Below are 24,694 nucleotides of genomic sequence, written 5' to 3' on the forward strand. Positions count from 1 at the left end.
ACGGAATAGGTACTTAAATATTTGCTGGTTGAGTGAGAAAATGAACAAATAGCCCGATTACTTACAGGAGCCATGTCCCACCGCAAACAGGTCATTGTACTTTGGATTCCTGCAAAAGAAATATGAACCCATTGGCCCAGGAAATGAACATGGCCTTCCCATGAACACTGGTGCCTCACTACACTGCAGACATCTACTGTTGACTTTAGAGACCTGGGCTGATCCCCCAATTCCATAAGAATCCCAGTCCCTTTTTTTCTAAAATGCTCGGTGTCATCCTCAGAGTGGTTAAGTGCGGTAGAAGTGCGGGGCTCAGGCGCTCCGGGCTCTGGGGTTGCTGCAATGTCTATACTCACCAGCAGAGGGCGGTGACAGCCAGGCGCTTGGCTTTGTCGTTTTGGAACTTCCAGAGTGGCAGCAGCGTACCCTCCTGGTCCCGGTATTCGTCGGCAGCATCCTCGTAGTACTTAAAATCTTAAACACATACCGGCTGAATCAGCCCCAGGACTGCCATTTTATGGCAAACCCAGGTCTGCCACTTTCTGTCTGTAGCTTCTTGGCCAAAACAAACTCTGTGTTTCAAAGTGGGAACAGTAATAGTACCTATCTCAAAGGACTGTCATAAGGATTGTTAATATATGTAAAGTACTTAGAAAAATACTTGGCACATAGTAAGCTCTCTATATGTGTTATTGTTATGGTCATCACTGTTACTGAGGGCAATTTACAATAAAGTAGCCGTGTCCTCATAGGTAAAATCCCAGGTTTGTCCATCTTCATATCTGCCCCTAAGCCCTGCTGTGGTGAAGCTGCCTGGATCCCTGAAATGGGTTCTCTGAACTCAAGTTCATCTCCTGCCCTAAATCATCTCTGCCTCCCATTTCCTCTAACTTAGGTAGAAGCTCCATCTCTCTTGTCACTTGGCTAAACAAGAAACCTGGTAATCCTTGACTGATCTCTCTCCATCATCTCTCATATTTTCCTTCTGATGACTTTTTTTAATCTATTCACTTCTCTCCAAACCCACAGCCACTGCTGTGGCTGTCACCGGGATTATTACACCCCCCTCCTAATTGGTGTCCCCACCTCCAGTAATTCCTCCTCCAGTCCGTGCTCCACAGAGCTACCTGAATGAGAATTAGGTAAATCATCTCACCACACCGCCTCCTCCACCCCACTGAAAACCCTTCAATTGGCTCCCCTTGCACAGGCTTCCTGGTCAAACCAAGGCTCCAGGCCATGACCGCCATGTCATTTCCAGTCAGGTGTTCACATAACCTCTATGTCAAATAGTGTCTAGAATGTCCTGCTCTGCCATCTTCCTGGCAAACTCTCACTCACTGCAGATCCAGACTAAACTCCTTCTCCTCTGTGAGGCCTTCATTTTCGTGTTGAGCAGAATTCATCTCTTCCTCCATTCCAGCCCTGCCTCTTCTCTACTAAAATGTCTGTCACGCTGTGTTGCTTCTATCCATCCTTTGCCTGTCTCCCCTACCAGACAGCTCCTGGGGAGCAGGCAGCATGTTATAATCATCTCTGGACTCGCAGTGCCTAGCACCGTGCCAGCCACAGAGCAGACACCCAATGACTGTTCTAAGAATGCAATGAAATAAATCACCAGGAGTGAAAAATTTCTCAATCTTTTTTTCCAACCAGGGGTGACCCTTTAGAAAATGAATCCTCTCATCCAACACAGTCAAGAACATGCCCAGGCACTGCCCCAGCCTTGAGGTTGTGGGACCACATTCAAACCTCAAAAATGTCTCAGAACAACAACAACAACAACAACAACAACAAAAAACAAAAACAAAAAAACCCAAAAAAACAAAATTAGAGTGATCAGAGGCATGAGCCTTGATCATATCAGAGATCCCTGAGTTTAGGCTATCTTTGAAAATACCTCATTTCAGAGAGGAGATTAATTGGTAACATTTCTCTGTTTTCACTTCTTCATGATTAGACTTTCCCAAAGGGAAAAGAGTATGCAATTAAAAAAAATCAAAGTTCAGTGCATTTTTATGTGATTGTGTTCTTATAAATGAAAAAGGTTCACCAAGGCCAATTTCTCCATGGATATTAATCGTGTTTGCAGCCCTTTGGTGGGCTGGTGGCAGAAGCTGGGTTTCAGGAAGCCAAGCTGTGTGAGTGACAAATTCATTCACAGCTGCTGTGTACTTTGACAGCTTTGAAAAGCACTCAAGGTCGTTTTCCAGCCTGAATGATAACAAGGGGGCTTATTTAGATGGCTGGTCTTGGCAGCCCCGGTTTCTATGTCCCATGGGTGAGCAATGAGCATCAAGTCACCAAGAAGAGCCCTAGGCTGTCGGCAAAGGAGACTGGCCAGCAGAGAGGAGCTGCCAACTTTGGGGAGGCAGCTGCTCCAAATAAATGCACAACCTCTTAGGGAAATACAAGCCACTTGGGAACGTGCTGTTCATGCCATGGGAAGGATTCTGTTTCCCTGGCTCTGTCAAAGACCCCAGAATTTCCCAGGCCCCCAGGATTTAAGCATCTCTGAATCAATCCCTTTCTTCACTTCATCACTAATTAATCACCAGCATAGACTTATTGAATGTCTCTTCCAGCTCAGTGGCTCTGTAGCCTTGTGCTGAAGTGCTTAGGCTATGGATCCAAGGGGCCTGTGTTCAAGTCCTGATGGCTCCACTCACTCCTCCTACTAGCTGTGGTTTTGAACAGGTGGCAATAGCCCAAGTTTCTCACCTACAAAATGGAGAGAATAATGGTATTCACCTGGCAGTGTGGATGTCAGGATGATATAAAGTAATACATGTAAATTGCACAGCACAATGCCCAATACATAGGCCGTTCCCAGGAATTGCTGATGCTGGTTTTTCGCTATTATAACTGCTTCCCTTTCTCCATCCCCTGGAAAAGGTGTGATGAGGCCCATCCTACCCCACACCTGAACCTCATCTTCATCTCTGTCCCTGTATTCTGCCCAATCACATCCTTCTCCAGTCATGCTCTCACTGGGCTGTGTTCCTGCCTGGACAGTATCTTTGAACTCTCTGCAGAAAAAGCTGATTCCATGAGATATTCCAGACCCTTCATCAGCTGGCTCCAACCACCTCTGTAACCTGAACTCTCACTACTCTCCAACAGACCTCCGTTTGAGTCACTGAGCCTGCTGCCCTTTGTCCTCAGAGTCTATTCCAGTTTGTTTTCACCACCGAGTCACTGCTTATGCTGTCCCTTGGCCAGAACATCTGCCCTTCTGCTAATCTCCCACTCAAACTCTGCTTATTCCTTGGCACCTAGCTTAGCCCTCCCTGCTGCCTTCCTTGACTGCTGCCACTCATTCCTCATTTCTCTTCCTCCATTCTTGAGACTCCCCAGAGCAGTTTCAGTCTGCATTCTAGCATTTATATTGTCCCCAAGCTGGACACAGTAGAGACAAGAATTAGGAAGCTCAAGACCTAGATTTGGGTCCTCTCTGCCATTCACTAACCAGGTAGACTTGGACTTAGCTTCCTCTTGTGTAAAGTAGGGGTAATACTCTCTGCTCTCTGCCTCCATGGGCTGTTGGGAAGATGACATTGGATCACTAATGTGCAGGTGTTTTTGCTGTACCATTGTCAGATCTCATCACTAGACCCATTTTTTTCTTATTCTATTGTTTGTGGTGGACCAGTATATGTCTTGTTTCCCTAGTGACATCCAGAAGAGGGAAGGATTAGTTTTTTTTCCCTTGCACCTATAGGACCTAGCATGGGACACTCAAATACTTGCCTTGTATGAGGAAGTTTTTTAAAGATTTATTTATTTATTTTAGAGACAAACAGAGAGAGAGCACTTGCAAGCGGGGTGGGGGTGGCAGAGGGAGGAGAGGGAGAAGGAGAGAAGCAGACTCCCCACTGAGCACAGAGTCCGTAAGGCTTGATCCCAGGACCCTGAAATCATGACCCAGGCCAAAATCAAGAGTCGGACACAACCAACTGAGCCACTCAGGTGCCCCATGAGGAATTTTTTAATACAGGCAATAATAGTAGTTACTGGCACTTCCCCCAAATCTTACCTTGAGCAACATCATCGTATGTGTTCTGGTTGACCATCCGCTCCACAATTTTAGCGGCCTGAGTCACTTTGGTGATGTCATCACTCTGTGGAGATACAGAGGCCACAGGTCTTCATAGCTAGCACCTGGAAAGGTTATGCCTCGAGCCACAGCCAGATATGCAATTGTCTCTCTGACACCACCCACCCCAGATAGCTCTGTAAAGAAATCTCTTCATGCCTCAAGGACCAGCTCATGTCACCACCCCCTTTTGGGAATGCCCAGATCATAAGTGGCATAAGGAGTCTGCACTGCCATCCTGGGCTCCTGGGCACAGCCTGCCTCATGATCTTTCATTCTGAACTTGTTCTGGAAAAGGCATATCTTGGAGTACAACACAGGACAATGAAGAGAGCCCAGGAAGGGTATTGGAGGGAAGAATAGAAAAGGAAAGGTAAGAGGCTTCTTTAGTGGAGACAGAAAGGTTTCACCATCTCAGGCAATGACAAAGACTACCATTAAAGACCTCAGAGAGCTTCTGATCCAACTTATTTAGTCAAGAGTTGAGGAAGAGATAGAGACCCAGAGAAGGGGCAGAGATATGCTTGTACACAGAGAGTACGGCAGAAATGACTCCTAACCCAAGGCCTTGCCCACTGCTGAGTGGATAACCCTCGAGGGGCTCAAGAGGGCCAAGCCATGGCTCTTGAAAATGAGATTTTCCAGGAGTGTCAACATCAGGAAGTGGTTAAGAGGATGACTTCTGGAGGTACACAGACTTGCATTCCCTTCCCATTCCATGGATTACGAGCCAGGTGGCAACTTTAGGTAAGTTACTTAACTTCTCTGAGTCTTACAGTACAAATGATATAGCAGAGGTGGATATCACCTGCATCATAGAGTCACTGTACTATACTAGCATCTGTACATGATCTTGGGTTCTCACAACAATTTTGCAAAGTAAGTATCATTAGGATGTCTTTACCAGTGAGGAAACAGGTTTAAAAAACCCAGCTAAAAAGTAGGAAAGAGAGTATGTAAACTCAACTCTGTGGACTCCAGGTCCCATACCCTCAGCCCCCCACAGAAAGCCAGTCCCTCACTAGCCTGACCACACTTGCCTGGTCCTGGCAGACTTAGGGTTTTAGATGTGCTCTGAGGACAGAGTGTGGTGGACTGTTGTCTCCCTTGTTGTAGATACTATGCTACTTGAGCAGACATAGCTCTTCATTAATTCTGACTAAACTTGTGGTTTCTGAGCCTTTTCTCCCATTCCTGTCCTAATCTTTCAGACCAGACAAGTTTACATTCATTTCTGTACATTCATCCAAATCATTAATGAGACAGAAACCTGAGATCTATCATTACAGACCTTCCTACAGGATATATCATGGAATTATTCTGCTTTCTTCCCTCCTATGCACTTGAGTTTTATATCAACCTCATCAGATGCAGGTCCCTGAGAAAAGGGTGTCACTCTGTTCATGCACTGGGCATGAACAAAGGGCCACTCTATTCTACAGACAGCCAGGCCCAGTACTTGGGATTCCCAGTTAAAACTCAATGCCCTTGTGTAGAGGTTGCACACTACAGGTATTCACTGGTGTTGGTGGACACCCCACAATGTCCTGCCACCACTGTAGCTTCTTGGTCCAGAGGGCTAGAATCTGTCTGCATCACAGCCTTGAATGTCAACCAAGTTGGAAGAATCCAGTGTAGTCCTCCTTCCCTGGGCACTTTAGACACCAAGTCTGGTAGACATATTAGACACCAAGGGTTTAGACCCAAGGACAGTTTTCAGTCTCAGCCACTGGGACATTTCTTCTGTTCTCTGGGTCTTGGCAACTGCAGTTAAGGTTTCTGCAATAATGGTCCTAGCACACAGCCTATAGCCAAACCTTTGAAGGATATTCAAGTGAAACTTGACTCAGGCCAACAGCCCCTCCAAAGCCACTAACTTCTGGGCAACAGTACAGGGGAAATCAAGGGTCTGGATAGGGCAACCCATGGGGCAGGGACTTCAATCTTTCACCTCTGGGTTCCAGTACCCAGCATGATCATGATCACGAGTTCTTGGTCTGTAGTTGAATGAAACTGAATTGGGGAAGTTCATATTAAGCCAAAGCAGGGAACCCTCAAACCTCCAGTAAAATGTGACTTTTATCAGGGACATGGAATTGAGTGGAAATGGGCATACCTCAGACAAAGCTAAATTTCCTTTAACTGATCTGGCTTTTATAGCAGAACCACTTCCCAGAGAGCTGTCTGGGAGCTCTCCAAGGTGCTGAACACAGACCTCAGCTTCCTGTGGCCCTCATCTTTCCCACTCCATTGCAGGTCAAACTCATCCTGATATCCATACTGCAACTCTGGCTCCTGACCCAGCTTTCTCTCTGTTGAAGGGACAAGGTGGCCCTCCAGCATCTCCCTGTGGTGATCTTCCCTGTGGTGACCTATCACCATAACTTCCATGATAATCTCCAATCTATACTGGCTATACCCACAGTGAGCCCCACAACCATGACCTCTATAATGACTCCTATATGGTTCTTCACAGTAAAAATCCAGCCCAGAATAACCACACCCATTGGCCTGGACTTGCTAGTGACTGTGATCAGCTCTGACTTGGCTTCTGGCCCATAAGACTCACCTAAAAAATTGAGCAGAAGTATACCCAAGGATTGAAGGTCAAAGAGCAAATCACTCTCCCAAACCCCGGGAGCCCTTGCTCAGGGAGGTGGTGCCTTATTCTCATATCCCAACCCATCCCAAGAAGAGTCCTGAGCTCTTTCAAGGTGTACATTGGACTTTCAATAACATTCATGTCTTCTGTTGCCCTTTAGCCCAAAAATCCTGAATCCTATATAAGACTGGGGAGAGGTATAGAATGCCAGAGGCAGCTGTAGCTCTTCTCACATCTTCCCACAAGGAAAGAACTATTCATACTTCAACATTGGTACCCCCTTAAAGTCTGTGAAGTCCTTCCAGAAAGCCAGGCTTCTGTCTACCCAGGGACCAATATCCCACTCAGTCATTCTCTGTGACAGAGCCATGGAAACCTCCACCAAACCTGGGACTCCATAGATGTCATCTTCCTCATGGTCATCTTCCCCATTTTTTTAGCCACTGGTGTCTTTGCCTTCTCTTTCTCTTTGGTCTTTTCCTGCTTCTCAAGCTCCTCTATATAGGCATCGTAGATCTCCCACTAGGCAAGGGCAAGATGAGAAGGATCATCACAGGGCAAAATCTTCATCCAGTTACCTCCTATTCAGCTTTTAGAGCTTGAGGAATAGATTATGTCAACCCCTGAATATGCCTCTATAGTATCCTCTACTTGGCCCACTGTAATTATGTTTTAGATGTCTGTCTTCTCTGCTGTCAGCTCTAGGACAGGAATGAAGCTCTCAGGGCTCTCTGGGATGAGCTTTCCACCCCGCAGCTCAGAGGCTCAATTATCAGCTGGAAATCAGTATTGTTCCAACCTACAGATCCCGCTAGGCAAAACAAATGGGCAAATATTAGACTAGCTCACATTTTTCTTGGTGATTTATAAGACTGTGAACTAGGACATTTTAAAAATGTTTCCCCTATGGAGATGTGATAAACTTTACTAGTTCATGTCGGCTGTCTACAGCACTGACCACACCTTCTGAGAATAAAAAGATAAACAAAAGTAAGGGATGGGCACCTGAGTGGCTCAGTCAGTTGAGTGTTTGACTCTTGGTTCAGGTCATGATCTCAGGGTCATAGGATTGAGCCCCGTGTTGGGTCCCACACTCAGTGCTGAGTATGCTTGAGATTCTTCCTCCCTCCCCCTCTGCTTCTCCCTCTGCTCATGCCCTCTGTCTCTGTTTCTCTCTCAAATAAATAAATAAATAAATAAATAAATAAATAAATAAATAAAATCTTTAAAAAAAAAAAAAGGTAAGGGAACCCCTGCTAACTGGATCTGACAGCAAGAGAAGCCCAAGGATAGTAGCAAAGGAAGCAGCAAGGATCTGGGACTGAAAAACCCCATTATCACATTCTGTGCTCTGCAGAGTTGGGCAGTCACTGCCACCTGGAGGCCAGATAGACACACCTTACATTAACGATTCACCCATGGGCCAGTACTCCATGCTACAATATAATTTAATGTTTGTTAATCTCATTCAGAGCCTTCCAACAACCCTGTGAGGCTGCTTGTTGTCCTCATTTGACAGAGAAAGAGAGACTGATGAATTAAGGGTGACATAGTTTGCCCAGGATCTTATAGTATGAGCAGCAAAGTTGGGGCCTGAGCTCAGGTCTCCTGGCACCAAATCCTGCCCAAATCAGCATGGCTATCCAGTAGGATTTGAGGGGGAAGGAGGGTCTCAGGAACAACGAAGGCTGCTGGAAGGGCAGGTTAGAGTGCTAACACTTCAGAGTCAGCCGTGGGGTGCCATGGGCTGCACAGAGTTAGAAACCATGCCTATTTCCCTCTTTGACAGCCTTGCCCGGGGTCCGGGGGTGGGGCATGTAGCTGATGCAGAGCTCAGTGGGTGGAGTCCCACTGTCTCATATTCCTAGTGTTCAGAGCCTGGACAAGGAGCAGGAAGATGGATGGATGAGGAGGGCAGACTGTCAGAGGAATCTTTGACAAGGATGCATGGGGTCGGTGGCTGGGGATGTGGTGATGACTTTTAGGCTGACCCAGGGTCTCACCTGATTGGCTGTGGCTGAGAAGTTTGTCCTGGGAGGAGGTTCCATCTGGCATTCTCGGTCCTAGAGAACAATGACAACAGGAAACCCACAGAAAGCCCTCAACTCCTTCTTACTTAACCCAACAGTATATCCATGGGTGAAACATTTCAGTTGGAGCAGAGGGGGAGATGGGACAAAGAACTGGGGAAGTAAAGAGGGCCTGAACAAAGGACCAAACGACACAGTGGAAGCCTACATTTTCCTTCTAAGCCTCCTTCAGAAGAAGCCTAAGCTAGAAATTAGGGACAATGAAGTCTGATTGTGACAGTTTCAACCAAGAAAAACTCCATGTGGGGGATGGACAGGTCTCTGGCCAGCCTCCTGATGCAAGACACAGAGGTCAGCCCTTGGCAAACTACTGGGCTAATATCCCTCACCCTGAGAAGACTTCTCCCTAATACTGGGGCCTCTGGTTCCAGCAGAGGAATACACTCCCTCCTCATTGTGTATCACCCAGATTACTGGTACACAGGGGAGTACAAGGAGTACACAGCATGATTAGGAGCTTCCAGAAACCCATCCTGTAGACTTCTGCCCTCCACCCACAGGTTGATTTCTGTAAAACACTGTCTTACATACGTGAGTCTCTCCCCTGAAATCCTGAGAGGTTCCTTCAGCCTGGTACTCGGGGTCTTCCATACTTATAAGCCAGGGAACTTTTCCAGCCTTTTCCAGCTAGTCTATCACAGAGACCATCAACTTCAGTCAAACTGGCTTAGTCCTGCCTCCCTGGCACATTCTGGCTTCCCCTCTCTCCCCCAGATCTTGACCTCTTCTCCAAGGCCCATATAAGTTTCTGTCTCAGTGAAGGGCTCCAGACTCCTTGTCACCCACTCTGAACTCCTACCAGGAGGGCTTGCAAGGACCCGAACACATGTTCCCAGCTTTTCTTGGAGAGATTAACTGTGGCGTGTTCCTGTCATCCTTCCAGGCTAAGGGCCACTGGGGCTGGGATCAGGCCTGCTCCTTTCCTGCCATGCACAGTGCAGAGCTGGGAGGTAAAGGGGCTGGGGTGGGGGCTGCTCTACCCGGAGAGGGTTGTTTAAGGTCTGTGAGGCCCTCTCACTGAAGTTGAACTGGTTGGTGAGCTTTCGCTCCTTGGGCTGCTTATGAGTCATCAATTCTTCTTCAGTCACTTTTGCAGCTGCCTAGAAAAAAAGACCCACAGGACCAGGGCTCAGCTGTGGGAAGAAGGTGGTGGGGAACCAGGGGGTGGGGAGAGCTCATGTCGTAGGAGAGGATGGAAGTGGGAGAGGGTGATGATGCCAGAGGCGTTGGTACCTGCAGTCTCTAACTTCTCACCTTCAGCTCCACCACCACCCCAACAAGTGACCCCTGAAGCTTCCATGCACAGCCAGAGCGGGAAGGGGAGGGATGGGAGCAGTACTATACTGTACCTCAGCTACAGGCATATCTGTTTGACTCCCAGCTTCAGTTTCAGCTTCTGCTTCCTTAGGCTCTTCTTCTTCTTCAAAGATTTCAGTTTCTGAAATCACCACCTTGGTGGACTCCTGAGAACCTTGGTAAGATATTGCAGATGAGCCTGAAGCCCAGGCCTAAGCCCCCACCCCTGGCAGGGCAAGGCTTTCTTGGTTTCTGCCTTTGAGACCTCAGCCACCCCAGGGTTCTCAGGGCTTAACTCCCAGACCTAACCAGGGCAGCCAGCTGTGGGACGTTATGTAAGTAGAAGCTCCGCAAAGTTATGGCTTAGTATCTGCTCCCTAGGGTGACCACAGAAAGGGCACTCGGCTTTGGGCCACAGCTTCGGGTTGGCCCCGAGGCCTACCTGCCGCTAACTCATCACGGTAGTGCTGCCGCCGTCCTTCATCCGAGTCTTTGGGGACCAGGTTCCCAACCTGGCTGAAGTGAACTGCCAGTTGGTTCACAACGCCAATAAGCTTATATGTGCCTTCCTAAGAGGAGAAGGGACTGAATCAGACCAGCAGTCCCAAAAGAGCTGGAGTGAGAATGTAGTCTGCCTTCATTCTATAAGGCTTAACATGGTCCATCTGTTAACGAGATATATAGATATATCTTCAGTTAACCCGAAGTTTTCATTACATTCCAGCTTAAGAAGAGGAGGCAAATGAAATAAAGTTTTGTTTTTAAGTTCTCATCAAAGACATATTTTTAAATACCTTTTCTTTTCAACTTTGAACAACTCTGGATTTGTCTATCACTGGCTCTCACATCCATGCCAAGAGATCCTGGTGTACCTGACTCACTGCATAGTTGAGACAGGTCACATGTAGTCATCAGACACACCTGGCCTGACCTTCTCCGCACTGCATTTAGTGGATGCGAGGACTGGATAGATTTTCAAAGATACCAAATCCCCAATCCCCCTGGTTCCATACAAGAGGCCACAGAAATCTAGAAAAGGTTTGAGTTTGGCACTTGTCCAGTTCATACAGCAAATGAGAAGCAGGGCTCGGCATTAAATCCACGCAACCTTGTTCATTCCCTCTTCAACAAATAATTTTTAAGCAGACACAACACAACATGCCAAGTACTTTCTAGGTTCCAGGGATATAAAGCTTAGCAAAAGCAGATGGGATCCCTGTTTTCATAGGGCCTATTAGTCTCGTTCCTCTAGATAGCTTCCTTATTGACAAGCATCTTAGTTGTACCATTGACTTTGACACCAGGGTATCCTTCCTTCTTTCAAAACATTTCTTCTCAACCCTCTTCAAGTCACATAGACAATTATTACATTTGTATGACACACAGGGGTAAATTCTAAAGAGGGGAAGCTCTAGAGAAGAAACCAGCCCATGGGCTCTGGCTGAACCAAACCCACCTAGCCCTGGAGGGCTGAAAGGATTACTATTTCTGCACATAGGTTGGGATGCTCTGCCTTAAAAAGTTACCACAGAGCCCTTCTCTTGGGAACTCCAATGGATGCGAGGTTAAAACAGCGTGGCAGCTAAGAGCAGGGTTTATGGCAGTGGGCAGATGGATTCAAATCCTGGTTCTGTCCCCTATTTTCTGCATTACCTTGGGCTTAACCATTCTAAGCCTTGATTTTTTCATCTGTAAAATGAGGATAATACTATCTAATTTTCAGGATAGTTTTAAGTATTAAAAATAATGAAAATAATTTATTAACACAGTGTCTGACATGTAATAAGTACTCATTAAGACTGCAAGGGAGGCTCTCTGGGCTCAGACCTAGTTTGCGGCGACATGGCTAAACGCACCAAGAAGGTTGGAATCGTGGGTAAATACGGGACCCGTTATGGTGCCTCCCTCAGGAAAATGGTGAAGAAGATTGAAATAAGCCAGCACGCCAAGTACACTTGCTCCTTCTGTGGCAAAACAAAGATGAAAAGACGAGCTGTGGGGATCTGGCATTGTGGCTCCTGCATGAAAACCGTCTCTGGTGGTGCTTGGACCTACAACACCACTTCTGCTGTCACAGTAAAGTCTGCTATCAGAAGACTGAAGGAGTTGAAAGACCAGTAGAAGCTTCACCATTTGAAACATTACTAGCCTATAATAAACGGGTTAATTTATGTAACAAAATTACTTTGACTTGTTGTTAAATTTATTAATTAGATCTTTCAATTTGTGTTGCATTAGTTTTGCTTTCTCAAAGGCCTTGGAAATTAAAAATCCTTCTAATTTTTATTGGAAAATAAAAAGACTGCAAGGGAGATTAGTAAAGAAATTTTTTAACTCTCCAGAAAATTCCATGTAAAATTTCAAGGTTCTAGCTGAAGACCAAAGTTTAAAGGTGATCTCTCTAATAGCAGAGAGGCTTCTGCAATGTAGCAAGTCACTGCCAAGCCAAGAGTACCTAGAGGCCCCTACCCCAGGAGTGATGACTTACTTTGAAGCTGTACCTGACGATGTTCTGGGGTGCATGTGGGTTGTTGGCTGTCAGAATGCGGGTAAACTCCTCCTTTAGCTCCTAAGGGAGAGAAATACCAAGAGGGTCATACATGGAGGGCCCCCACCCCTTCTGATACTTGGGAGGACCCCTAAGGGCATTAGCAGACATCTCACACCCAGGTTCCTAATCAGTCCTATGAAAGAACACATCTCTGAGGCTGGAGAAGGTGGAAGGGGCAAGGGCAGGATGCTGCTAACTCACCGCATCAGTCAACTCCAGCTGGTCAGGGGGTCTAACTGTGGCTTTGGACTGGGCCCATTCATCTGCTCCTTCTCCCACGTCAGTCCCTGAATCTTCATCCTGGACAAAAACCTTGTGTGAGGATCAGCAAGCAGTGCTGCAGGAAGCCACTTCATTCACGAATCCTCCCAGAAGCCAAGCTCTGCCCCCAGTACAGAGAATATAAAATGCACAATAGACCACTCATGGAGGAGTCCAAAGGAACTGTTAAGTCCAGAGTTCTCATTGCCTGGAAGATGTCGGCCACCTCAGCCCTTGGGCTCAGGCTTTAGCTGGAACATTGTGGTGGGCCAGAGACCAGAATTCATCTCTCCGTACTCTCTCCCATACAGCCTAGAACCGAATGGTGAGGACTAGCTGCGAAAGGCAGGGCTTTATGCAAAATGAAAGGACATCCGGCGGCTCTTTAAGCTACTTCAACTCTCATTCATGTTTTATCTTCTAAATTGCCACCTTATGGTTACTCTTACAACAATATTCTCAGTACTTGGTAACTTTAAGCCTCACAGCCCATCAGATCCTTGCTGCAAAAAAACCCAAGAACTATTTCCTTTGCCTAATAGACAGCTAAACACCTTGCCAAAGTGACCCATGCCATATTCAAAAAAATTCACCCTTGTTAGCAAAGATATGCAAACAAAAAAAAGAATGTAATTTTTCACTATAAAGCTTCTGAAAACTATGGGTCCCCTGGGTAGCTCAGTTTGTTGGGTGACCAAGTCTTGGTTTCAGCTCAGGTCAGGATCTCAGGGTCATAAGATGGAGCCCCATGTCAGGCTCTGCACAGTGGGGAGTCTGCTTGAGATTCTCTTTCCCTCTGCCCCTGCCCCTGCTCGTGCTCACTCTCTCGCTTTCTTTCTCTTAAATAAATAAAATAAAAACTTAAAAAAAAAAACTGTTGAAAACTAAAACAACAACAAAAACCCAAAACAAAGAGACCCCTCAACCAAATGAAATTAATATCCAGCGTTGGTGAGGTTATGGGAAAATTGATACCCATAAATTAGCACAATCTTTCTTCTTTCTTTCTTTTTCTTTTTCTTTCTTTCTTTCTTTCTTTCTTTCTTTCTTTCTTTCTTTCTTTCTTTCTTCTTTCTTTCTTTCTTTCTTTCTTTCTCTTTCTTTCTTTCTTTCTTTCTTTCTTTCTTTCTTTCTTTCTTTCTTTCTTTCTTTCTTTCTTTCTTTCTTTCCTTCATTCCTTCCTTCCTTCCTTCCTTCCTTCCTTCCTTCCTTCCTTCTTCTTTCTTTCTTTCTTTCTTTCTTTCTTTCTTTCTTTCTTTCTTTCTTTCTTCCCTCCCCTCCCCTCCCCTCCCCTCCCCTCCCCTTCCCTTCTCCCTCCCCTCCCCTCCCCTCCCCTCCCCGCCCCTTCCCTTCCCTTCCCTTCCCTTCCCTTCCCTTCCTTCATTCCTTGTGTCCATAAATAGTTTTATTGGGACACAACCACACTCATTCATTTATGTATTGTCTTTTGCTGCTTTTGCCCTACAAGCAGAGTTGAGTAATTATATGTGAGACCATACGGCCTGCACAGCCTAAGATATTTGCTATCTGGCACTTTATAGATAGAATTTGCCCACCCCTGACATACACAATTAGCAGTCAGGCTGCTGGTGTTCAGTAAAATTATATCAGTTTTCTCATATTTATGTTAATAGTTTTTTCTTCTGCAGTGGCAGACTACAGTTTCTGTATGTTTTGCAGCAGAATTTTACAGTTAACCTCTCTTTGCTACTCTAAAAAATAGAAGATATTTTATTTATTCCTCCAAAACATAACTGTGGTTACCCTGTTGATGTGCAGGGCCAGTCTAACGATTTTGGTCATTTTTTTTAATTTCAAGTTTTATTTAAATTCTAGTTAGTTATCGGTTTCAGGTGGGGAATTCAGTGATTCATCACTTCCATGTAACACCCAGTGCTCATCACAACAATGCCCTCCTTAATACCCAACACACATCTAGCCCATCCCACACCCACCTCCTTCCATCAACCCTCAGTTTTGTTCTCTATTGTTAAGATTCTCTTATGGTTTGCTTTCCTCTCTCTCTCTCTTTTTCCCCCTTCCCCTATGTTCATCTGTTTTGTTTCTTAAATTCCACATATGAGTGAAATCATATGGTATTTGTCTTTCGCTGACTGACTTATTTCACTTAGCATAATGCCTTCTAGTTCTATCCACATCGTTGCGAATGGCAAGATTTCATTCTTTTCAATGGCTCAGTAATATTCCATTGTATATATATACCACATCTTCTTTATCCATTCATCAGTTGATGGACATTTGGGCTCTTTCCATAGTTTAGCTATTGTGGACATTGCTGCTATAAATATGGGGGTACATGTGCCCCTTCGAATCAAACACAACCTTTCTAAAGAGCAATTAGGAAATATTTCTCAAAACCTTAAAAAGTATGTATACTCTTTGACTGAAGTTTCTATGTGTAGAACTTTATATTAAAGAAATAACCACAACCATGGACATGCCCAGAGATGTAAATGCATGAATGTTTGCCGGAGAACTGATCATAACAGTGAAAAAGAGGAAACATCTAAATGTCCAATAACGGGGCATGGTTGAACAAATTATGGTATGGCCTTAAGGAACATATGGTAAAATATTATACAGTAATTTTAAATGATGCTATAAAAGTATGTTTATTGGCAATGGAAAGTACTCTAAATATATTATGTAAAAAGCAGATTATAAAATAACATACAGTTTGATTCCATTTAAAAATAAATACATATAATTTTTATATATGCACAGAAATATCTGAGAGCATATAACATAATGTATTAATGAAGAGGTGTCCTGCAAGGGTGGGTTTAAGGGTGATTTTAATGTTCTCTTTGCTCATTTGAATTTTCTAAACAACATAGAGCTAATCTTTTCAGTGGAAAACAATGCTGTTGGCTTCTTGCTGAGAGCCTGCAGTGGGCTCAGCACTTACTCTCCTCCTGGCTCCTCTGCCCACACTGAAGCTCTGAAAGAAAGAACAGAAACACGAGTTAAGTCAGAGGCAAATCTCCGTGGGGGTATCAGAAACAGCACTGCAGGGAGGCCTCTGCCCAGAGACCTCGAAGGCAGTGGACATCGAGCTTTCCCAAGTCTTTTTTTAAAAATAATTTTAAGGTTTTATTTATTTATTTGTCAGAGGGTGAGTGAGAGAGCACAAGCCGGGGGAGTGGGAGAGGGAGAAGCAGGCTTCCTGCCGAGGAGGGAGCCCGATGCGGGACTTGATCCCAGGACCCCGGGATCAGGACCTGAGTGGAAGGCAGATGCTTAACCAACTGTGCCACCCAGGCACCCCTCAACAAACATTTTTAAAAAGCATATTCTAGGGGTGCCTGGGTGGCTCATTCAGTTAAGCATCTGACTTTCAGTTTCAGCTCAGGTGATGATCTCAGGGTTGTGAGATCAAGCCCCGTGTTGGGCTTCACAATGGGTGTGGAGCCTGCTTAAGATTCTCTCTCACTCTCTCTGCCCCTCCCCACCCCTCTCTCCCTCTCTTAAAAAAACAAACAAATAAACAAAAAGCATATTCTAAGTGCTCAGCTTTATACTATGCATTAAGGGGATTTTGAGGTCAGATTATATTCATAAACACTTGTTTGGGATGAATGTAAACTCTTTCTGAGCAGGTACTTTGTTTTGTACACTGTTGTCTGAGAATATAGTAAGCATTCAAAATATTATTGAATAAATGAAGGAATGCCATCAAACCTATTAGTGATCATGATGCTGGGAAAAATGTTTTTCCTTGTTGGGCCTCAGTTTCCTTGTCAGATTGGATGTGATGACCTCCCAGTTCTAATATGCTAAAATCTTATGTTCCCAAGAGCAGCATGGTCTGTTCAGCTTGATAAACATTTGTTGAGCATCTGTTTATTTGTTAGGGACACACCTAAGCAGTAGGACAAAAACAGAGAGAGATGAGGTCTCTGCTCCAGTTTGCTCAGAGTCCATGGAGGACAGATGAGTATAGGCAGTGCTCACTCACTCACTCCCTCCCTCACTCACTCAGTATATGTTCCTTTGAAAGCCTGCTCTGTGCCCACAGCAGAGATACGTGTGCCCAGGGTGCTGGAGGGGTGCACAGAGACACCCACCCAGCCCAAGAAATGCTCTCAGAGGTGGCTATTTCCTAGCTGGGTATCAAAGAACAAGTATGGGTTGTCCAAGTGGAGAAAATTTTCAGAAGAAGAAAACGGCACGCACAAAGACGAGAAGAACAGTGACAGAGCCAGTAAAATGTTCCACCAAGCAAACAAAAACCCTGCAGTATATATACAGAATGATAGGTGTTTCAGATGATCAAGCCAAAGGGAGATCAGTGGAGGCTAGAAATGTGAAGGAAGGGCTCCCGTAAGAAGCAGGTCTCAAGTATTAAAGGAGGGGCTAGGGCAGTGTGGCGGCAGCACAGCCCATGGACAGAGGCCTCTGCTCCCTGAGCTCATAGGCCACCTGTGTGGTCTTGGGGAAGTCTCTTGGGCCTCAGTTTCCCAAATACAAAGTGAGAGAGTTAGTCTAGATGGGCTCTTACAGCTCTTACATGATAGCCTATGGGAGAGGCTTTGATGGTGGAGGGGAGGAAAGGGATTCCAGGGAGAGGGAGGAGCATGTCTCAGCTTGGGCTGGGATTATTGCTGGTAGAGCAGGCAGCAGGATTCAGATTTCTGCCAGGTTGCCAGGGTTTCCAGCCATGGAACCCTTCTCTGAGGCTAAGCTGCATGAGCCAGAAAGCTGCTTTTTTTTTGACACACCTCTGATCCCTAAGGTAACAAGATGGAAGCGCACAACATCCAACAGCTTTCTGGCCCACAACAGAGCACTGGAGGGCCAATCCCAATCCAAACTGCCAGCCTTAAATAGAAAACGAGATCCAGTTACCACTGCCCCCCGTAAATATGTCTGTAAAACATTTATCTGGCAATAAAAGAACTGACAAGGCAATTTGAGTGTAATTGTTTTTGGCAGTTGGAAATATTTCAATTAACACACTATAAAAGCCACACTATAATAAATGCAAAACAGGCCAATGAAATCAGCTGCAGCCCTGACTTCCCAACCATGGCAAAGGAGATTGAATGTCAGGCTGCCACTTTGGACCCTTGGTCTTCCAAAAAGAGAAGCCTGAGACAGACAAGCCTGAATTCCTGGAAAGCTTTTGATGGTTCCTCCCAGAAGCCATCAAACCACAGAAGAACAAAGCCCAAACTCCCTCCCCTGGCCCTCAGAACTCTATCATCTGGCCCCACATCTCCATTCCAGCCTGTTCTCCAACCCTTCATGTGCTAGCACTTTGAGATGCAGCCCGGCAAGGCTCCTCACATTTCCTGAGCATGGTCTGTGCTTTCTCACCTCTGCACCTTTGCTTTTTTTTAATTATTTATTTTAAAGTAATCTCTACACCCAACATGCAGCTCAAATTCATGACCCTGAGATCAAGAGTTGCATGCTGTCCTGACTGAGCCAGCCAGGCACCCCAGCACCTTTGCTTTTTACAATTCCTCCTGCCAGAAACACCATCTTCCCCTTCTCCCTTGCTGCTCCCACTATCTTGGCCTAACAAAACACTACTCAACTAACCTGTGCTAGTCCTTTATCTAACCCTGCCATATTATCACTTTTCTCCTCCCTCCCTCCACTCTTCCATTCTTCACTTTGAGCAAGGCTCTGCCCCACTTTCCATCACCACCACAAGTACGGGCTATTAGGAGATGAAGGATGAAATGTATCTTCAAATAGACACTCTATTATCTCTGGGTTTTGGTCTGTAAAAGGGAATAGTATTATGAAAAGAAACATAATACTGCAGTACACATTGGAGGCAGCTTGGAGATTTTAGCAAAGGAGGTCCACCATTCTTACACTGTTGACCAAAGAAGATCTTCTACTTTTGTTTTTTTTTTTTTTTAAAGATTTTATTTATTTGAGAGAGAGAGAATGAGAGATAGAGAGCACGAGAGGGAAGAGGGTCAGAGGGAGAAGCAGACTCCCTGCTGAGCAGGGAGCCCGATGCGGGACTCGATCCCGGGACTCCAGGATCATGACCTGAGCCGAAGGCAGTCGCTTAACCAACTGAGCCACCCAGGCGCCCGATCTTCTACTTTTGGATAGGTGATTCTATTTGGCCAAGGGAGGAAGAAGAAACCCCCATGGCAGTCAAATTAATCCTGATGATCAATGAGATAACAGATGTCCCAGTCTGAACTCCTCCACAGTAGAGCATTTTCTATTCTTGTTATTACAGATTTTCGTGTGAGCATCCTGAGGGAAGGAACTGGTAAAAACTCAGCTCCCTAGTGGTTACTTCTCCTTTCTCTTTCAGGATGAGGGCTGGGCTCCCTTGCTCTCTCTCAAAACTTCTTCACCTTCATTTCCATGTCACCTCTCCAGTAGTTCCTTCTCAATATCCTTGACCAGGAATATATGCTTGAACCCCTTAGTCTTCTTTTTTTTTAAGGGCTTATTTATTTTGAGAGAGAGAGAGAATGCATGAGCAGGGGGAGGGGTAGAGGGAGAGAGAGGGGGAGCATTTCAAGCAGATTCCCTGCTAAGCACAGAGCCCAACATGGGGCTCCATCTCACGATTCTTAAACTGTTCTCTATCATGAAGATATAATATTTATTAAACAAGTACATGATCAGATATACTCAAGGAGCCCAAATGTGGGCTCTGAAATCAACCATACCTTCATTTGGGTCCCCATTCTGCCACCTGCTAGTTCTATGACTCTAGGCAAGTTACTTGTATTCTCTGAACCTCAGTATCCTTATCTTTATCAGTATCTCCTTATCTTTAAACTGGACATGATACCCTCTCAATCATGGGATTGTTATGAGGATTAAATGAGTCAATGCACATAAAGTGCACAGTGTGGTGCTTAGCCAGAGTTTATGCTCAATTAACAATAGTCGGCAGCCTTTATTCCCATTTATAGACCCTGCTCTGCTCTCAGCCACACAGAGTCTGTGTGGCCTTGCTTACTAGGAGGCCCCCACCCTAGGGACTAGAGCCTACAGCAGCTCACATTTCCTCCAAAGAGTTCAATTCTGAAACATGTTTGTTCCTGGAAAGAAGGGCTCTTCGAAGCACGAAAACCCACAGATGCAGCATCCTCCTTCCTGGAGCCCAGGAGACTTCGTTTACCATTTCAGTTGTCTTGGTCCTTATTTTAAAACTCACTAACAGGTTTCCATTAAGCTAAACTGAAACTAAATACCTCACCAGCTTGCAGTTTCCATTTTTAAAAGGGTAAAAGCTCTTAGTCCCAAAGGAACAGTAATTCACCAACAAATCTTTCTCTGGCTACACTGACTGCATTTCAAATCTCTGAGCCTAGTGCAGTGTCTAAAGCACACAGAAGGCACTAAATAAGTGTAGCTGAAAGAAATCTCAAAATTTTGAAACACTAGAGATGAAGGGTAGTAGACATTATCATACGCTATTGTGGGAGTGCCAACTAATGCAAACTTTTTATAGGGTTATTTGGCAATACCTCACAAAATTTAAGATGCAGATACCCCTCAACTCCACTTTCTTGACAGTATTCATACACATGCATAAGATGTACAAAATTGCTCACTGCAGCATTATTTGTAATGTTTTAAAAATGGAAAACACCTAGATATTCATTGGTAGGGGCCTAGTTAAATAAATTAAGGTATAGCCATTCAATAAGATACTATGCATATTTTTAAAAGAATGAGATAAACATTTATGTACTGTTATGGAAAGCTCTCCAAGGTACATTGTTAAATAAAAAAGCAAGCTACAGGAATAGCTGACCCATCTGCTCACTTTAAGACTATGTATGTATGTGTATTTGCATATACATACAGAATTTCTAGAAGAATATATAGAATCTGTTGATAGCAGTTTGGTTTAGGGAATGTGACTGGGGAATTGTGGGGGAAGGGACCAATACTGTTCACCATATACTCATTCTCATGGTTTTAATATTTTTAATGTGAATGTGCATTACTTTTATAATTTAACATGCTAAGAATTTTTAAAATCAACAAAGCACAATTAAATAGGTTTTTCTTTCCTATTAATGCAGTGTTAGTTAGCACAGTGTTCTGAGTGCAGAAAAAGGAGATATGAGACCAGGCTGGTGCCTACCTGGAAGCCCAGAAGGGCAGAAGCCAACTCTAGGGGACCCTTTCCAGATAAGGCTACAGCAGGCAAGGAGGGTAGGATTTAAAAGCGGAAGCTTTAGGGTAAGGCTTGGCTGGGTTCCTAACTCGGCCATAAACTATATGTGAGATCTTGAGCAAAGTATTTAGTCTCTAATCCTCATTTTCTCATCTACAAGGTAGAGAAAATATTAGTGCCCTCCTCAAAGTTGCTCTGAGGATAAAATAAAACAATGCCTGAAGAGCACCTAATTCAGAGCCCAGCACTCAGTAAGCCAACTAACGGTGGCAGTGTAGACTTTGTGGCTGTCATTCTTTCATTACTCTGTCATGGTCTGCTATGCATGGCGAGTCCCATTCTGAGAGCATTTATTGTACAATTGAAAAGTGTGTTGTCCAGGCCCCAAGAAGTCCTTATCAGAAAGGAGCCTATAAAACTAAGGGTGTTGTAGAGGGATGACAATAAAAACACCCTCTGTTTTTATAACATCTTTCAGTTTACTAAACACTTTTGAGTACATCATTTCATTTGACCCTTCTACTAATCTTTTGTGGTTGGATGTTGAATTTTGTCCTTTTCCACCCCCCGAATCTATTGAGATGTCATTATATGATATTTCTTCTTTGTTCTCTTAATGCGAAGAAATACTTTTATTTTTTAATGTTGAGCTAACTTTGCATTATTAGGATAAACCCCACTTGATCAATAGATCTTTTTTTGCATTGCATTTGCATATTCTTTTTATGCATTGCTGAAACAGATTTGCTAATATTTTTCACATTTATGTTCATAAGGGACATTGGCCTGTCATTCTCTTTTCTTGTAATAACTTTGATTTTGATATCAGTTATGCTGGCATCATCAAATGAGTTGGTATTTATTCCTGTCACTATTTTCTGTAAGACTTTGTGTAAGATTGGTGTTACTTATTCCTTTTTAAAAAAGATTTATTTATTTATTTTAGAGAGAGAGAGAGCATGGGGAGGGGTAGAGGGAGAAGGAGAGAATCTCAAGCAGACTCCCCACTGAGCACAGAACCAGACGTGGGCCTCGATTTCATGACCCTGAGATCATGACCTGAGCCGACATCAGGAGTTGGACACTTAACCAACTGAGCCATCCAGGCACCCCTGGTGTTATTTATTCCTTATGTATTTGATACAATTCATCAGTGAAACCAGTTGGGCCTGGAGTTTCTTTATGGGAAGGTTTTAAGTTATGAACTCAATTTTTTAAAAATAAGTATGGAGTTTTCATATTTTCCATTTCTTCTTGTGCCAATTAAGGTAAACTGCATTTTTCAAGAAATTTGTCTATTCCGGGGCACCTGGGTGGCTCACTCAGTTAAGCCTCAGACTCTTGATTTCAGATCAGGTCATGATCTCAGGGTCATGAGATCAAGCCCACGTCCAACTCCAAGCTCAGCAAGAGTCTGTTTGAGATTCTGTCTCTTTCCCTCTGCCCCACCTCCTGCTCTCTCTCTCTAAAATAAATAAATAAAATCTTTAAAAAATTTGTCCATTCTATCTAAATTGTTGAATCTATTGCCATAAAGTTGTGGTAATATTTCCTTATTATCCTGTCTAATGTCTGTAGGATCAGTAGTGATTTCTCATGTTCCATTCCTGATATTGCTGTTGTGATTTCTTTTTATCTTGAGCTCTGCGAGGTTTTGTCAATTTTATTAATCTTTTCAAAGAATAAATTCCTGGTGTTGTTAATTTTCTCTATTGTTTTTCTCATTGTTTCTATGAAACATTGATTTTAAATTTTTCCTTTTTTTCTAAAACAGGCATTTAAAGCTATGCATTTCCATTATGCACAACTTTAGCAGCACCTGAAAATTTGTGATGTTATATTTTCGTTACCACTCAGTTAAAAATGTTTACTAATTTCCCTTATGCTCTTTCTTTTCTTTCTCTTTCTTTTTTATTGAAATATAGTTGACACACAATGTTACATTAGCTTCAGATGTTCAACATAGTGATTTGACAAATTTATACATTATGCCAAGCTCACTACAAGTATAGCTACTATCTGCCCTTACTCCTTTTGACCACCTTTATTTAGAAATGTGTTCCTTAATTTCTAAATATTTGGGAATTTTAAAGATACTGCTATTTATTTTTAATTTAATTCTGTTTTGTTCAAACTATTCCTAGTATGCTGAGACTCTCTCATGGATGGATGTTGAATTTGAATTGAATTAAAATCTGTAAGATTTTAATCTTTTGATATGTCTTGGGATGTGTTTATGTCCCAGCATATGGTCTATTTTTGTGAACATTCTGCAGTTCTTGGGTGTAGTGTTCTATAAATGTTAATTAGGTCAAGTTGGTTAACAAATCTTCTATATCTTTGAATTACTGAGAGACAAGTATTAAAGTCAACTATCTTTGTGTATTTTTCTACTTCTCCCTTTAGCTCTGTCAGTTTTTGATTCATATATCCTGAACTTCTATTAATAGGTGTATGCATGTTTGTGATTTTATGTCTCCTCTTGAACTGACCCTTTATCATTATGAAATGTCCCTACTTTTCTTTGAGAATATTCCTTGTCTTGAAGCCTATTTAGTGCTGATAATACTATGGCCACACAACATTCTTAGGCTTGCCATTCTCAGGGTATATTTTTTCTACTCTTTTATTTTCAACCTTTCTATGCCTTTATGTTTAAACTGTATTTCTTATAGGTAGCATTTAGTTGGGTCTTGCTTTTTTTCTCCCTAGCTTGAGAAACTCTACCTTTTAATTGAAAGCAATGGTATGGTTGTCTTCATTATTTTGCTCTTTGTTCTCTATTTTTTTCCATCTGCTTTTTAAAAAAATTTTTTCCTTAAATTCAATTTAGTTAACATACAGTGTTTTATTAGTTTCAGGGGTAGAATTTAGTGATTCATCAGTTGCATATAACACCCAGTGCTCATTACATCAAGTGCCCTCCTTAATGCCCATCACCCAACTACCCCATCCCCCCACTTCCCTCCCCTCCAGCAATCCTGTTTGTTTCCTATAGTTAAAGAGTCTCACGATTTGCCTCCCTCCATCTGCTCATTTTGTTCCTCTGTTCAACTTCTTCCTTCTTTTGTTAAGTGAGTTTTTTTAGTATTTCATTTTATTCTCTCTATTGCCTTTCTAGCTGTGCCTTTTTGTATTACTTTTTAGTGGTTACTCTAAGGTTTACAATATGCATCCTAAACTTATCATAGTCCACTGAGAATAAATAACATACCACTTCATATTTCACAATGTAATAACCTTATAACATCTTAATTCCATTTACCACCACCACCTCATCTTTTGCCCTATTGTTGTCATGTATTTTATTTCTATATACATTATAAGTCCCACCTTATAATGGTATTATTTTTGCTTTAAACAGTCATATGTCTTTTAAGAAAATGAATAGAAGGGAAAAAAGATAGTTCTTTAGCCACATATTTATCATTTCTAGTACTTTTTGGTCCTTCCCATAGATATGATAAGGGAAATCTGCATTCTAAGGTGGCCGACCAAGCCAGCCAGGGAATCCCAGTCTCCGCCCCAGGGCTGTTCTGGGTTTTCCCTCCTGCCCCGCCTGCTGCGTGTGGAAGTAGCACATATACAAAAGTAGAAGTGTATAAATTACCCCCTTTGTTTGTGCTCGGGGCTTAGACCTTTGGAGATCACTCTCCTC

At 43.6% G+C, this 24,694-nt stretch overlaps 2 protein-coding genes across 4 annotated transcripts in view; one reads left to right on the forward strand and one right to left on the reverse strand.

Annotated features, from left to right (window-relative positions):
- Window positions 1-24,694, reverse strand: part of DNAI1 (dynein axonemal intermediate chain 1) — a 65,543-nt gene that overhangs the window by 22,665 nt on the left and 18,184 nt on the right. For 2 of the 3 annotated variants that reach the window (XM_027616342.2, XM_027616341.2), the window contains exons 2-12: window positions 15,826-15,858; window positions 12,837-12,935; window positions 12,573-12,653; window positions 10,527-10,653; window positions 10,138-10,259; window positions 9,769-9,888; window positions 8,702-8,761; window positions 7,086-7,220; window positions 4,037-4,121; window positions 357-474; window positions 66-109 (exon numbers count right to left, since the gene is read on the reverse strand). In XM_027616342.2, coding sequence (XP_027472143.2) covers window positions 66-109; window positions 357-474; window positions 4,037-4,121; window positions 7,086-7,220; window positions 8,702-8,761; window positions 9,769-9,888; window positions 10,138-10,259; window positions 10,527-10,653; window positions 12,573-12,653; window positions 12,837-12,935; window positions 15,826-15,858 — 1,024 coding nt within the window. The remainder of the gene's footprint in view (window positions 1-65; window positions 110-356; window positions 475-4,036; window positions 4,122-7,085; window positions 7,221-8,701; window positions 8,762-9,768; window positions 9,889-10,137; window positions 10,260-10,526; window positions 10,654-12,572; window positions 12,654-12,836; window positions 12,936-15,825; window positions 15,859-24,694) is intronic. The other variant, XM_027616343.2, reaches the window with a different exon arrangement.
- LOC113934789 (60S ribosomal protein L37a-like) lies at window positions 11,901-12,260 on the forward strand. The gene has a single exon (XM_027616349.2). It carries the CDS (start codon window positions 11,927-11,929, stop codon window positions 12,203-12,205), a length of 279 nt encoding a protein of 92 aa, XP_027472150.2. The 5' UTR covers window positions 11,901-11,926; the 3' UTR covers window positions 12,206-12,260.

The sequence above is a fragment of the Zalophus californianus genome, chromosome 13 (assembly GCF_009762305.2).
Source record: "Zalophus californianus isolate mZalCal1 chromosome 13, mZalCal1.pri.v2, whole genome shotgun sequence".
NCBI classification, from domain to species: domain Eukaryota; kingdom Metazoa; phylum Chordata; class Mammalia; order Carnivora; family Otariidae; genus Zalophus; species Zalophus californianus.